Below are 16,375 nucleotides of genomic sequence, written 5' to 3'. Positions count from 1 at the left end.
TAAATGGCATATTATTATTATTTATAATCAAACTCCCCCAGCCAGAAGATACTATCTATCATCAATAGGCGCTAAAGCAGTTAGCGTCTTCTTCTTCTGTGGATTTTATATGGCGGTTGACAATCAACTTTAAGGTGCATTACCGCCACCAACTGGACTGGAGTGTGGACCAGAGACAGTGAAGGTCTACTCTAAATCATACCTAATAATCTCGTCTCCCTAAGGAAACGAAATACATAATTAAATACTACATTTCCTGAAGATTTCCCCAGCAGTTCACTTAATCCTGGCTCTTCAACCCCATTACTCCTCAAATCTAATAACAATCGCCCCCTTTCTCTCACATATTTCTGGCACTGAAATAGAACATGTTCCACTGTTTCCATCTCCTCCTGACAATGATCACACCTCCCAGTCGGATGTTTCCCCACCACTTTCAATGTACTATTTAGCCTTGTGTGTCCCAGTCTCAGCCTTGTGACTACACATTCATCCCTTCTCTCTCGGCCTGAGGACCTCCCTGCCCCCACCTTTTCCTGGATCTTATACAGGCGTCTTCCCTTTCTCTCCCTGTTCCACAACTCTTGCCACTTATTTTTAACCACTGTTCTTATTAATCCCTTGGCTTCTGCTTTACTGATTGACAATTCCATCTCAACATTAGGATGTTTAAGAGCCTGCTTGGCAATAATATCCACTTCCTCATTCCCCTCTACTCCCACATGAGCTGGTACCCAGAGGAACATAACAAATATCCCCATCTGTTTCACTCTATACAAGCAAGCACTGCAAAACCTCATACAATACAATCATCCTGTCTGCTCTGAGAGACACGTGAATTTAAGCTCATCAGTGCTGCACAGTTAGCGTCTATGAATGGGTTAAGTACTTAACCCATTAAATAAAGGTTAAATAAAATAAAAAAATACTTGATATACTAGGCTTTATATACTAGGCCAATATACTAGGCATGATAATGTATGACTGTGGGTATTAAAAAATGTTTCATAACAGTGCCAAAATTGGGTTTGTCCAGTTTGCCATATTTTGATTTTAGGTAGTGACTTTTGCTCCACAGGGACTTAGATACAAGTTGCACTCCCATACCCCGGATGTGATTATTGTGTGTGTCTGCAGAGAAGGAGATGCCTCTGCCCGTGCAGGTCTTTAACTTTCAGGTAAACTTGTGTTTTGAAAACTTGTTTTCAACAGTTTATATAACTGGGAACACGTTTGAATGACTATATTTTATGGTTTGCCTTGTTTTGATCTATTTGGTCCTCTAATAAAGTGTTTTCAACTAGCGTTAGCTAACATGCTAATCTTGTTAGCTAACGTTAGCTAAGAAACTAGGCTAGGGCCTTAATCAAACATCAAGTTAGTCCTAACTTTAGCGTTAGGGCGGATTGAACTAGGTTTTTTATTTATTATAGATTATACATCTTCAGTTTGTTTGATAGATATAGCTAACTAGTTAGGTAAATTGTGAAGGGGAGTCGGCGGATTAAAAAAATAACAGGTGTAATTTAGCTCAGTTAGTTATAGAAAATGTAAACAGACAGTTTGAGTCGTTACTGTAGTTTGCTAACTTTTTAAAACCTGACTGCCGTTAGTAATTCCTTACCAGCATAGCTACATCTGTGTCAAACAGCGTAGCCACCTAAAATGCAAGCTATTTAGCTAGCTAAATAAAAATGTAGCTAGCTAGAGAAGATGGCCATGGAAACAATTCATAAATTGTCTGTTATGATCAGCTAGCTAACGTTAGCTAGCTAGGTAAACAATATCCACCGGATTGGCAGAAGTTACTATCACCCTGAAACCTGTCACCAACCGCTTCAGTTCAGTTTAGGTACTGTTCATTTAGAGACAACACATTAATTGGCATCCCTTTTATGCAAGAAGCAGGACTTCCAATTTTCTTAAACGCCTCAGACCTTGCTTCTTCCACCCATTCACGTGACCCACCTTGTTGATACAGCACCCAAAGTATGTGGACACCCCTTCAAATTAGTGGATTCGGCTATTTCAGCCACGCTGTTGCTGACAGGTGTATAAAATTGAGCACACAGCCATGCAATCTCTATAGACAAACATTGGCAGTGGAATGGCCCGTACTGAAGAGCTTAGTGACTTTCAACGTGGCACCGTCATAGGATGCCACCTTTCCAACAAGTCAGTTCATCTAATTTCTGCCCTACTAGAGCTGCCCTGGTCAACTGTAAGTGCTGTTATTGTGAAGTGGAAACGTCTAGGAGCAACAATGGCTCAGCCGCGAAGTGGTAGACCACACAAGCTCACAGAACGGGACCACTGATTGCTGAAGCACGTAGTGTGTAAAAATTGTCTGTCCTCTGTTGCAACACTCACTACCGAGTTCCAAACTGCCTCTGGAAGCAACGTCCGCACAATAACTGTTAGTCGGGAGCTTCATGAAATGGGTTTCCATGGCGGCGCAGCCGCACACCAAGATCACCATGCGCAATGCTAAGCGTCGGCTGGAGTGGTGTAAAGCTCACCGCCATTGGAATCTGGAACAGTGGAAACGTGTTCTCTGGAGTGATGAATCACGCTTCACCTTCTGGCAGTCCGGCGGACAAATCTAGGCTTGGCGGATGCCAGGAGAACGCTACCTGCCCCAATGCATAGTGCCAACTGTAAAGTTTGGTGGAGGAGGAATAATGGTCTGGGGCTGTTTTTCATGGTTTGGGCTAGGCCCCTTAGTTCCAGTGAAGGGAAATCTTAACGCTACAGCATACAATGACATTCTAAAAAAAAATATGAAAAATGTATGCACTCACTAACTGTAAGTCGCTCTAGATAAGAGCGTCTGCTAAATGACTAAAATGTTTAAAAAATTTAAACGATTCTGTGCTTTCAACTTCGTGGCAACAGTTTGGGGAAGGCCTTTCCTGTTTCAGCATGACAATGCCCCCGTGCACAAAGCGAGGTCCATACAGAAATGGTTTGTCGAGATCGGTGTGGAAGAACCCCATCAAATTCCTTTGGGATGAATTGGATCGCCGACCACGAGCCAGGCCTAATCGCCCAACATCAGTGCCTGACCTCACTAATGCTCTTGTGGCTGAATGGAAGCAGGGCCCTGCAGCAATGTTCCAACATCTACATTTACATTTTTACATTTAAGTCTTTTAGCAGACTTACAAATTGGTGCATTCAACTTAGGATAGCCAGTGGGACAACCACCACTGGAGGAGGGGGGGTGTAGAAGGATTACTGTTAGACTATTCCAGGTGTTCCTTAAAGAGGTAGGGTTTCAAGTGTCTCCGGAAGGTGGTCAGTGACTCCGCTGTCCTGGCGTCGTGGGGGAGCTTGTTCCACCATTGGGGTGCCAGAGCAGCGAATAGCTTTGAATGGGCTGAGCGGGAACTGTGCTTCCGTAGAGGTAGGGGGGCTAGCAGGCCAGAGGTGGATGAACGTAGTGCCCTCGTTTGGGTGTAGGGTCTGATCAGAGCCTGAAGGTAAGGAGGTGCCGTTCCCCTTACAGCTCCGTAGGCAAGCACCCTGGTTTTGTAGTAGATGCGAGCTTCAACAGGAAGCCAGTGGAGTGTGCGTAGGAGCGGGGTGACATGAGAGAACTTGGGAAGGTTCTGCACGATAAGTTGTAGGGGTTTAATGGCACAGGCAGGGAGCCCAGCCAACAGCGAGTTGCAGTAATCCAGACAGGAGATGACAAGTGCCTGGATTAGGACCTGTGCCGCTTTCTGTGTAAGGTAGGGTCGTACTCTTCCTTCCCCGGGAGGAAGAGCCGCTCCGTCTTGCCGAGGTTCAGCTTTAGGTGGTGATCCGACATCCACACTGATATGTCTGCCAGACATGCAGAGATGCGATTCGCCACTTGGTTATCAGAAGGGGGAAAGGAGAAAATTAATTGTGTGTCGTCTGCGTAGCAATGATAGGAGAGACCATGTGAGGATATGACAGAGCCAAGTGACTTGGTGTATATAGAGAATAGGAGAGGGCCTAGAACTGAGCCCTGGGGTACACCAGTGGTGAGAGCACGTGGTGCGGAGACAGATTCTCGCCACTCCACCTGGTAGGAGCGACCTGTCAGGTAGGACGCAATCCAAGAGTGAGCCGCGCCGGAGATGCCCAACTCGGAGAGGGTGGAGAGGAGGATCTGATGGTTCACAATATCAAAGGCAGCAGGTGGGTCTAGAAGGATAAGAGCAGAGGAGAGAGTTAGCTTTAGCAGTGCGGAGAGCCTACGTGACACAGAGAAGAGCAGTCTCAGTTGAATGACCAGTCTAGTGGAAAGCCTTCCCAGAAGAGTGGAGGCTGTTATAGCAGCAAAGGGGGGACCAGCTCTATGTTAATGCCCATGATTTTGGAATGAGCTGTTTGACGAGCAGGTGTCCACATACTTTTGGTCATGTAGTTTATTAAACTGCCCCAAAGTACATCCAGCTTATGTGGTCAGAGGTCTGGCTAACTAACTAACATCACTTATCATGCAGAGTGCTTTAAGTCATCAAGGACAGAAACCACTCCTCTTCATCACTCCTTCCTTCCCTGCATCTCTCCCCCCCCCTCCCCCTCCCGCCTCCAGGTCAGCTCAGTGTCAGAGCTGGAGGTTGCCGCAGGGGCAGAACAAGCACAGGCTCAGGACAGCGAAAGAGACAAGGAGAAGAGTAGGGCCTCTAGCTCAGCCTCAGAGCCTCCCTGTACCTCCCATAGCAGCAGACCCAATCTGCTCTTACCGTTCACTGCAGGGGACTACGTCCTCAGCTCCAGCCTCTCAGCATGCTCCCTGCTCCCTGAGGTAGGGACCACCAGTGCAAGACAGAGCAAAGCTCTGCTATGTGGAATTGTTTTAAGGTCGTACCAAGGATCATTTTGCTATTTGATTTAGAATTTCAAGACCCCTTGAAGTATTCCCCCCAAAAAATATGACTAAAATATTTTTGGCCTTACTGCTATTAGCCCATACAAACACATTGAATAACAGATTCACTATGGATAGTCCCCCCAAAAAATCTAAAGGAAGTTTGTTCTGAAGTTTCTGTCCTATATCTGAGAGATGTACAGTTGAAGTCGGAAGTTTACATACACCTTAGCCAAATACAATTAAACTCAGTTTTTCACAATTCCTGACATTTAATCCTAGTTGAAATTCCCTGTCTTAGGTCAGTTAGGATCACCACTTTATTTTAAGAATGTGAAATGTCAGAATGATTTTAGAGAGAATGATTTATTTAAGCTTTTATTTATTTCATCACATTCCCAGTGGGTCAGAAGTTTACATACACTCAATTAGTATTTGGTAGCATTGCCTTTAAATTGTTTAACTTGGGTCAAACGTTTCGGGTAGCCTTCCACAAGCTTCCCACAATAAGTTGGGTGAATTTTGGCCCATTCCTCCTGACAGAGCTGGTGTAACTGAGTCAGGTTTATATGTCTCCTTTCTCTTTTTCAGTTTTACCCACATTTTTCTATAGACTGAGGACAGGGCTTTGTGGTGGCCACTCCAATACCTTGACTTTGTTGTCCTTAAGCCATTTTGCCACAACTTTGGAAGTATGCTTGGGGTCATTGTTCATTTGGAAGACCCATTTGCGACCAAGCTTTAACTTTCTGACTGATGTCTTGAGATGTTGCTTCAATATATCCACATAATTAATTATATATCCAAAAATTACTTGTGTCTTGCACAAAGTAGATGTCCTAACCGACTTGCCAAAACTATAGTTTGTTAACAAGAAATGTGTGGAGTGGTTGAAAAATGAGTTTTAATGACACCAACCTAAGTGTATGTAAACCTCCGACTTCAACTGTATTTAACCCCTTATTTTTGGCACTAATCCAGTCTCTATACTTCCATTAATTTTTTTCAACTGGTACCGAGGGACCTTCAGACGAGTCTTGTGAGGCCTGTGGGCGTCCTATAGCAAAACAACCCACATGTTTGTGAGAGTCTCACCCTTACACAGAGGGGTCATATTAGAGTGTAGCCCAAACTGTTTGCACGCTGCAGGCAGTTGGCAGATCGGCTGTACCAACTTCAGATGAGTCCCAAGACACTTGTGGGGGGTCGTAGAGCAAAACGGAGAACACCGCGTTCGTTAGTCGTCTTTCCATAGAGGGGTCATCATAATTTGTAGGCTAAACCGTTCGGACGCTACAGACAATTTTGTGAGAAGACATATTTTTGGGATGTCTCATGGTCTGACAAACACCGCTCTAGCTCTGTCACCTGTCACCGCAGATGCGAAAGTGTTACATAGGTGAATGCGGTGGATTGAAACGCATCCAATGCCCCCCAGAAAAACTCTAGATTATTTTTATGGTAATATTTTTTGCTAATTCGATTTCAGCGGGGCGCGTTCATCGACCTTAGACTTTTAGAGGTTAACCCCCTCTCTCTCTTCATCACACCTTCTCTCTCTCCTCTCTCTGTCTCTCTGTCCCCCTCCCTTCCATCCCTCTCTCTCCTCCAGGGGGCGGTGGAGCCGATGCAGATCGATGCTGACCCCCAGGAAGACCAGCAGAATGCTCCAGACATCAACTATGTGGTGGAAAACCCCACACTGGTACATTACTATAGCACTAAGCTAGCCCTAGCACTGGTATATTACTATAGCACTAAGCTAGCACTGGTACATTACTATAGCACTAAGCTAGCCCTAGCACTGGTATATTACTATAGCACTAAGCTAGCCCTAGCACTGGTATATTACTATAGCACTAAGCTAGCCCTAGCACTGGTACATTACTATAGCACTAAGCTAGCACTGGTACATTACTATAGCACTAAGCTAGCCCTAGCACTGGTATATTACTATAGCACTAAGCTAGCCCTAGCACTGGTACATTACTATAGCACTAAGCTAGCCCTAGCACTGGTACATTACTATAGCACTAAGCTAGCCCTAGCACTGGTACATTACTATAGCACTAAGCTAGCCCTAGCACTGGTACATTACTATAGCACTAAGCTAGCCCTAGCACTGGTACATTACTATAGCACTAAGCTAGCCCTAGCACTGGTATATTACTATAGCACTAAGCTAGCCCTAGCACTGGTATATTACTATAGCACTAAGCTAGCCCTAGCACTGGTATATTACTATAGCACTAAGCTAGCCCTAGCACTGGTACATTACTATAGCACTAAGCTAGCCCTAGCACTAAGCTAGCCCTAGCACTGGTATATTACTATAGCACTAAGCTAGCCCTAGCACTGGTACATTACTATAGCACTAAGCTAGCCCTAGCACTGGTACATTACTATAGCACTAAGCTAGCCCTAGCACTGGTACATTACTATAGCACTAAGCTAGCCCTAGCACTGGTATATTACTATAGCACTAAGCTAGCCCTAGCACTGGTATATTACTATAGCACTAAGCTAGCACTGGTATATTACTATAGCACTAAGCTAGCCCTAGCACTGGTACATTACTATAGCACTAAGCTAGCCCTAGCACTGGTACATTACTATAGCACTAAGCTAGCACTGGTACATTACTATAGCACTAAGCTAGCACTGGTACGATGAGCTGAGTCTTACGTAGCTGTGTGTTTGTAGTTCTACTTCTAGATTCTTCTAGATTCTATGCTGATCACTGAATTAAATGAAGTCAGTCTGTCAAATGGTGGTCTGCTTCCTTCATGTTTTCTTCACACCGTTTTCTCTCTCTCTCTCTCTCTTTTGTCTCTCTTTCTGTCGCTCTCTCTGTGTCTATCCCCCCCCCCCCCTCCCCTCTCACTGCTTTCTCTCTCTCTCTCTTTCATCTGTCCCCGTCTCCCTCTCTAGGACCTGGAGCAGTTTGCGTCCAGCTACAGTGGTCTGATGCGTATTGAGAGACTGCAGTTCATAGCAGAACACTGTCCCCAGCTCCGTGCCGAGGCCCTGAAGATGGCGCTGTCCTTCGTCCAGAGGACCTTCAACGTAGACGTGTACGAGGAGATCCACCGCAGACTCACCGACGCCACACGGTGAGGAGGAGGAGGAGTGTGAGATTGAAGTGGAGCCTATATAAGGTACAAAAGTATCTGTGGGTTCAGTGAGGAGTATTATTGTGTGTGTTGTGAGCTTGTCTTCGTATGTGTGTGTGTGTATCTGTGTGTGACCCTGCGTGTGTGTGTACGACACTTCCATCTCTGTATATTCCCAGACAGGTGCAGGGTGTCCCTGACGCGGTGCCTGAAGGGCCGGTGGCGCCCCCTCTCCTGGACACAGCCTGGGCAGAGAGCACCAGGAAAAAGGCCCTGCTCAAACTGGAGAAGCTGGACACTGACCTCAAGAACTACAAGGGAAACTCTATCAAAGAGAGCATCAGGTAACCAGCTCTGGGGGAAACTCAAGTAGACATTGTTTTCACTGTTACATGGGTCACAAGCAGTGGAGATGGAACTCGGACAACATGCATGGCTAGAACCTATGAAATCTGCTGGGTTTACACCCATCCCAATGCTTTTAACTTCATGAGAGGGAGTGTGCAAGACAAGTGCACACTTAGGGATAAGGGTGGACAATGTGGACACAGCCAGTGGTATGGGAGAGGAAGGGCCTCAAAACCCAAATGGAACCAGTCCACTACTCAACAGGTTTTATCTCACTGATTCCTCCCTCTTCTCCCTCTGTTCAGGCGGGGTCATGATGACCTAGGGGACCACTATTTAGACTGTGGAGATCTTAGCAACGCCCTCAAGTGCTACAGTCGAGCCCGAGACTACTGCACTAGCGCCAAGCATGTCATCAACATGTGCCTTAACGTCATCAAGGTACTATGACCTCATCAACATGCGCCTCCTTACATTTACATTTTAGTCATTTGGCAGACGCTCTTATCCAGAGCGACTTACAGTTAGTGAGTGCATACATTTTCATACTGGCCCCCCGTGGGAAACGAACCCACAACCCTGGCGTTGCAAGCGCCATGCTCTACCAACTGAGCTACAGGGGCCTCCTAAATGAATGTTTATGAATGTCATGTCAACTTTTATAGATGTCAATATTTTGTCATCAAGTTCTGTCAATTTGACTTGGTCAAATCTATAAACGTGTATTGTCTGACCTAACATCCCTGGAAGGTTTCTCAAACCTTTTCTCTCTCTCTCTAGGTTAGCGTTTACCTCCAGAACTGGTCCCATGTACATAGCTACGTCAGCAAGGCAGAATCCACTCCGGAGATAGCTGAGGTTAGCATCGAATGACTGAAATAGAACCTTTACATCATAGCTCCCTAGTGAGAGAAACTCAAGCAGTATGGGAATTTATTCAACAGATGTTCTCCTTTTATATTCCCTTATGTGTACAGTAGAGCATAATATAACCTTCACACTGTCATCATGGTCACCTGAAAGAAAATCACTGACTTACCTCGGCTTGCTTGTTTCTTCTAGCAACGAGGAGAGCGAGACAGTCAGAACCAATCTGTCCTCACCAAACTAAAATGTGCTGCGGGTAAGACATCATACTATCCTAGGATTATACTGTTAGGAGGACCACTGAAGTCTGCATGTTTCTCTTGTCAGCTGAAATTGCTTTTTTTAGACCTGCATTAGGTAATAAAACCTATTCTTAAATTGTGAGTTGCGCTTTCAAATGTTTCTCTTGTCATCCCCCCCCCCCCCCAGGTTTGGCAGAGCTGGCCTCTAGAAAGTACAAACCGGCCGCCAAGTGCTTCCTCCAGGCTTCGTTTGACCACTGCGACTTCCCAGAGGTCAGATATCAATATACCCCGCTACCTCTGACCCCAACTAAACTAACTTGACCCCAACCCCAACTCCTCTGACCACCCCCAACTCCACTCCATAATAATGGTATGGTACCTTCACCATATCTGATCTGAGCCATGATGTTGCTGTGTACAGTCGTGGTCAAAGGTTTTGAGAATGACACAAATAATTAATTTTCGCAAAGTCTGCTGCCTCAGTTTTTATGATGGCAATTTGCATATACTCCAGAATGTTATGAAGAGTGATCAGATGAATTGCAAAGTCCCTCTTTGCCATGAAAATGAACTTGATCCTGCTAAATGACGTAAACGTAAACGTTAATCCCCAAAAAACTTTTCCACTACATTTCAGCCCTGCCACAAAAGGACCAGCTGCCATCATGTCAGTGATTCTCTCTTTAACACAGGTGAGAGTGTTGACGAGGACAAGGCTGGAGATCACTCTGTCATGCTGATGAAGTTAGAATAACAGACTGGAAGCTTTAAAAGGAGGGTGGTGCTTGGAATCATTGTTCTTCCTCTGTTAACCATGGTTACCTGCAAGGAAACACGTGCCGTCATCATTGCTTTGCACAAAAAGGGCTTCACAGGCAAGGATATTGCTGCTAGTAAGATTGCACCTAAATCAACCATTTATCGGATCATCAAGAACTTCAAGGAGAGAGGTTCAATTGTTGTGAAGAAGGCTTCAGGGCGCCCAAGAAAGTCCAGCAAGCGCCAGGACCGTCTCCTAAAGTTGATTCAGCTGCGGGATCAGGGCACCACCAGTGCAGAGCTTGCTCAGGAATGGCAGCATGCAGGTGTGAGTGCATCTGCACGCACAGTGAGGCGAAGACTTTTGGAGGATGGCCTGGTGTCAAGAAGGGCAGCGAGGAAGCCACTTCTCTCCAGGAAAAACATCAGGAACAGACTGATATTCTGCAAAAGGTACAGGGATTGGACTGCTGAGGACTGGGGTAAAGTCATTTTCTCTGATGAATCCCCTTTCCGATTGTTTGGGGCATCCGGAAAAAAGCTTGTCCGGAGAAGACAAGGTGAGCGCTACCTTCAGTCCTGTGTCATGCCAACAGTAAAGCATCCTGAGACCATTCATGTGTGGGGTTGCTTCTCAGCCAAGGGAGTGGGCTCACTCACAATTTTGCCTAAGAACACAGCCATGAATAAAGAATGGTACCAACACATCCTCCGAGAGCAACTTCTACCAACCATCCAAGAACAGTTTGGTGACGACCAATGCCTTTTCCAGCATGATGGAGCACCTTGCCATAAGGCAAAAGTGATAACTAAGTGGCTCGGGGAACAAAACATCGACATTTTGGGTCCATGGCCAGGAAACTCCCCAGACCTTAATCCCATTGAGAACTTGTGGTCAATCCTCAAGAGGTGGGTGGACAAACAAAAACCCACAAATTCTGACAAACTCCAAGCATTGATTATGCAAGAATGGGCTGCCATCAGTCAGGATGCCAGGGTGGATGTCATGTTTTTAGTTTTATTTGGATTTAGGAGTTTTATTATTTGTGTTATAAAATGTTGTGGGTCCCCTCTCCCCCAGCTCCTGTCCCCCAGTAATGTAGCGGTGTACGGGGGGATGTGTGCCCTGGCCACCTTCGACAGACAGGAACTACAGAAGAACATCATCTCCAGCAGGTAGGCTCCCTACGCAGTGCGCACTGGACTTAGTAGTACCCTCGTAAGAAGTGCACTTCAGGTAACCACTAACTCTGTAAAAGAGCAATGTGCTTCATTGGTCTCTCCATCAAGTGGAACTGTTATGGAGAGTAACAGCTTGTTTGGGTGATGAGTGATTTCAGTACATATTGAAATGTCAACCCCTGTTTTCCCTCGCTTTCCCTCTCTTTCCCTCCCTCTCTCTTCTCTAGTTCCTTTAAGTTGTTTCTAGAGTTGGAGCCCCAGGTGCGTGACATAATCTTCAAGTTTTACGAATCGAAGTACGCCTCCTGTCTGAAACTACTGGACGAGATGAAGGTAAGGAAGAAAGCCTGTAACTGTCCATATAAAACTGTTAACTAGATGACGTTTAAGGAAGAAAACATGTTTATATGGACAGTTACAGGCTAACTAGATGACGTTAAGGAAGAAAACCGTTTTATATGGACAGTTACAGGCTAACTGCAAAATCTGAATGAGAAACTCTTTATATTGCCACTCAGTAATGTTGATTGAATTAGTCTTGGTGTTGGTCAGAAACAACAGGGATTTGAGTGTGCACCTAACACCAATTCCCTCTCGTCCTCTCTCCTTCTCTCTCGTCCTCTCTCCTCCTCCTCTCGTCCTCTCTCCTCCTCCTCTCTCGTCCTCTCTCCTCCTCCCTCGTCCTCTCTCGTCCTCTCTCGTCCTCTCTCCTCCTCTCTCGTCCTCTCTCCTCCCTTGTCCTCTCTCCTCCTCTCTCGTCCTCTCTCCTCCTCCTCCTCCCTCGTCCTCTCTCCTCCTCCTCTCGTCCTCTCTCCTCCTCCTCTCTCGTCCTCTCTCCTCCTCCCTCGTCCTCTCTCCTCCTCCCTCGTCCTCTCTCCTCCTCTCTCGTCCTCTCTCCTCCTCTCTCGTCCTCTCTCCTCCCTTGTCCTCTCTCCTCCTCTCTCCTCCTCCTCCCTCGTCCTCCCTCGTCCTCTCTCGTCCTCCTTCGTCCTCTCTCGTCCTCCTCTCGTCCTCTCTCGTCCTCCTCTCGTCCTCTCTCGTCCTCTCTCGTCCTCTCTCGTCCTCTCTCGTCCTCTCTCCTCCTCCTCTCGTCCTCTCTCCTCCTCCTCTCTCGTCCTCTCTCCTCCTCCCTCGTCCTCTCTCCTCCTCCCTCGTCCTCTCTCCTCCTCTCTCGTCCTCTCTCCTCCTCCCTCGTCCTCTCTCCTCCTCTCTCCTCCTCTCTCCTCCTCTCTCCTCCTCTCTCCTCCTCTCTCCTCCTCTCTCGTCCTCTCTCCTCCTCTCTCGTCCTCTCTCCTCGTCCTCTCTCCTCCCTTGTCCTCTCTCCTCCTCTCTCGTCCTCTCTCCTCCTCCTCCTCCCTCGTCCTCTCTCCTCCTCCCTCGTCCTCTCTCCTCCTCCCTCGTCCTCTCTCCTCCTCCTCTCGTCCTCTCTCGTCCTCCTCTCGTCCTCCCTCGTCCTCTCTCCTCCTCCTCTCTCCTCCTCCTCTCGTCCTCTCTCCTCCTCGTCCTCTCTCCTCCCTCCTCCTCCTCTCGTCCTCTCTCCTCCTCCTCTCGTCCTCTCTCCTCCTCCCTCGTCCTCTCTCCTCCCTCGTCCTCTCTCCTCCCTCGTCCTCTCTCCTCCTCCTCCTCTCTCCTCCTCCTCCTCTCTCCTGTAGGATACCCTTCTATTGGACCTGTACCTGGCCCCTCACGTCAGAACACTGTACACACAGATCAGAAACAGAGCCCTTATACAGGTGAGACAGAGTCATGACACCATGACATAACACAACACGCTTTGTAGGACTTAAGTCACTTTGCAGTGTTGTGGAAGTTTTACATCTGGATTCCTTTCCCTCATATCCCTACATCACCTGTGTTCTGAGACAGTACTTCAGCCCAAGTTGTTAACCTGTGTTCTGAGTCAGTACTTCAGCCCATGTTGTTAACCTGTGTTCTGAGTCAGTACTTCAGCCCAAGTTGTTAACCTGGTGTGTGTGTGTGTGTGTGTGTGTGTGTGTGTGTGTGTGAGTCAGTACTTCAGCCCGTATGTGTCTGCAGACATGACTAAGATGTCCCAGTCCTTCAACACCACAGTGTTAGCTCTGGAGGATGAACTGACCCAGCTCATACTGGAGGGACTCATCAACGCACGTATAGACTCACACAGCAAGGTAACACACACACACACGTATAGACTCACACAGCAAGGTAACACACACATACACACACACAGGTATAGACTCACACAGCAAGGTAACACACACACACACGTATAGACTCACACAGCAAGGTAACACACACACGTATAGACTCACACAGCAAGGTAACACACACACGTATAGACTCACACAGCAAGGTAACACACACATACACACACACAGGTATAGACTCACACAGCAAGGTAACACACACTCACACAGCAAGGTAACACACACATACACACACACACAGGTATAGACTCACACAGCAAGGTAACACACACATACACACACACAGGTATAGACTCACACAGCAAGGTAACACACACATACACACACACAGGTATAGACTCACACAGCAAGGTAACACACACATACACACACACGTATAGACTCACACAGCAAGGTAACACACACACACACAGCAAGGTAACACACACACACACACATATAGACTCACACAGCAAGGTAACACACACACATATAGACTCACACAGCAAGGTAACACACACACATATAGACTCACACAGCAAGGTAACACACACACACACAGCAAGGTAACACACACACATATAGACTCACACAGCAAGGTAACACACACACACAGCAAGGTAACACACACACGTATAGACTCACACAGCAAGGTAACACAAACTAGCCATAGACTAGTCTCTCTCTACACATCAACTATCACTACAGGCACACACACACCAGTCTCTCTCCACTTCCAGTATGAGTGAGTAACTTCCTGTTTCCTGTATGTGTGTGATGTCAGATCCTGTATGCGAGGGACGTGGACCAGAGGGGCCATACGTTTCAGAAGTCTGTCCACATGGGCAAGGAGTTCCAGAGACGAGCCAAAGCCATGATCCTCAGAGCTGCCGTGCTACGCAACCAGATACACGTCAAGGTAACAGAACCCCTCTTGATGCTAGTCACAGCTGTTACTATATGACCCTAGTCTAGACTATTGAGATGGGTCTAGGGACGGTTTCCCAGACACAAATTAAGCCACATTAAATCCTGAATAAAAGCATTCGCAGTGGATATTCTTCACTGAAGTTTTTTTAGTCCAGGACGAGGTTTGATCTATGTCTGGGAAAGCGGCCCCTGGGGAGCGCTTTCCTCTTTATCCCTCTGTATGGAAAACCTTGGATAGTCCACCTGAAGTGTGTTTGATTTGGAAACATGTTGTCAGTGCTTTTCTTGCTTTTGTCAAAACTTTCATTTATCAAGTGATGTATTTCAAGAGCTTAGATGGTACGGTGGTGTCCCATCGTTTGAATCAACCTGTTCCCCCTCTTGAGACAACGTATCCCCCTCTCTCAGCGTTTCACCGTTAAGTCTACATCTGTTCTCTTCCCTCTTTAGTCCCCTCCTAGAGAAGGCAGCCAGGGGGAGCTGACAACAGCCAACAGCCAAACAACCCGGATGAGCAGCACCATGTGAGAGGGACATCCCATCATTACACCATCGCTGTCTGGCATGGCACTCCGCTCCCTGTATAGTGCACTACCCCTTATGGGCCGTGGTCAAAAGTAGTGCACTACGTAGGGAATAAGGTGCCATTTGGGACACATCCACTGCCTGGTGCCTCTGAATGAACAGAGGGGGGGCCTGTCCACAACAGCCCTCAGATAGCATCTTATTCCCTATGTAGTTCCCTTATTTTGGCCAAGTCAAAGCTACAACTGCTAAGCCAGAGCCTGGCCAAAAGTAGTGGACTATGTAGGGAATATGGTGAGATTTGGGAGGCAGACTATGTATGACATGGGCCCAACGTTAGCGGGAAAAAAACAATGTCTCCGTCCCGAATGACACCCAATTCCCTATAGTGAGCTACTTTTGACCAGGGCCTACGATTCCTGGCTGGAGAAAAGACCGGAACAAACACAATAAAAAAAAAAAAAAAACGTTTTAAGTTGGTGAAGATACAATGTCTGTTGTTACTCAAATGAAATGAAAGAGAGGGAGATATGCAGCTGGCTGGTTTTTTGTAAAGAGATGCACTTTGCTCTGTACCTGGTGACAAACATTGATTACACATTGGGGGGGGAAACACAACCTTGACACAGAACAAGATTTTAATAAAGATACATACAAAATTAGACTTCCTCTTTCTTTGGTGTTAAGATGAAGTTGCCAATAACGGCACAGATTCCTGATGCCACCCTTACATTTAGGTAATTTAGCACAGCGTTTCCCAACCCTGGTCCTCCAGTAACCCCAACAGTATACAGTTTTATTGTAAGTCCGGGTAGCCATTTGATTAGCTGTTCAGGAGTCTTATGGCTTGGGGGTAGAAGCTGTTAAGAAACATTTTGGACCTAGACTTGGCGCTCAGGTACCGCTTGCTGTGCGGTAGCAGAGAGAACAGTCTATGACAGGGTTCTTCAATTCCGGTCCTGGAGGGCCGAAACACCTCTGTTTTTCATCCTCTCCTTCTAATCAGGGGCTAATTCAGACCTGGGACACCAGGTGAGTGCAATTAACTACCAGGTAGAAATAAAAAACAGAAGTGTTTCGGCCCTCCAGGACCGGAATTGAAGAACCCTGGTCTATGACTAGGGTGGCTGGAGTCTTTGGCAATTTTTAGGGCCTTCCTCTGACACCGCCTGGTATAGAGGTCCTGGATGGCAGGAAGCTTGGCCCCAGTGATGTACTGGGCCATATGCACTACCCTCTGTAGTGCCTTGCGGTCGGAGGCCGAGCAGTTGCCATACCAGGCGGTGATGCAACCAGTCAGGATGCTCTCGATGGTGCAGCTGTAGAACCTTTTGAGGATATGAGGGGGAATAGGCTTTGTCACATAAAAACGTTGCGCAATAAAGCAACTCT

The 16,375-nt window shown here is 46.8% G+C and overlaps 1 protein-coding gene across 2 annotated transcripts; it reads left to right on the top strand.

Annotated features, from left to right (window-relative positions):
* The first annotated feature begins 1,084 nt into the window (after nt 1-1,084).
* Nucleotides 1,085-15,645, top strand: LOC311101722 (COP9 signalosome complex subunit 1-like). Of its 2 annotated transcripts, none has more exons than XM_084142889.1 (14): nt 1,085-1,178; nt 6,459-6,551; nt 7,778-7,959; nt 8,139-8,303; nt 8,613-8,748; nt 9,088-9,165; nt 9,370-9,430; nt 9,604-9,689; nt 11,260-11,354; nt 11,588-11,693; nt 13,013-13,093; nt 13,373-13,510; nt 14,313-14,447; nt 14,909-15,645. In XM_084142889.1, exons 1-14 carry the CDS (start codon nt 1,146-1,148, stop codon nt 14,984-14,986), a joined length of 1,467 nt encoding a protein of 488 aa, XP_083999015.1. In that variant the 5' UTR covers nt 1,085-1,145; the 3' UTR covers nt 14,987-15,645. The 2 variants fall into 2 exon arrangements, with proteins under 2 accessions (XP_083999015.1, XP_083999016.1); XM_084142890.1 differs by lacking the exon at nt 1,085-1,178 and adding an exon at nt 4,577-4,783.
* Nucleotides 15,646-16,375: the final 730 nt, after the last annotated feature.

This window comes from Coregonus lavaretus (genome assembly GCF_964263955.1).
Source record: "Coregonus lavaretus genome assembly, chromosome: 2".
Lineage (NCBI taxonomy): Eukaryota > Metazoa > Chordata > Actinopteri > Salmoniformes > Salmonidae > Coregonus > Coregonus lavaretus.
The sequence above is the reverse complement of the archived record's forward strand: the minus strand, read 5'-3'. Positions and strand labels throughout refer to the sequence as shown.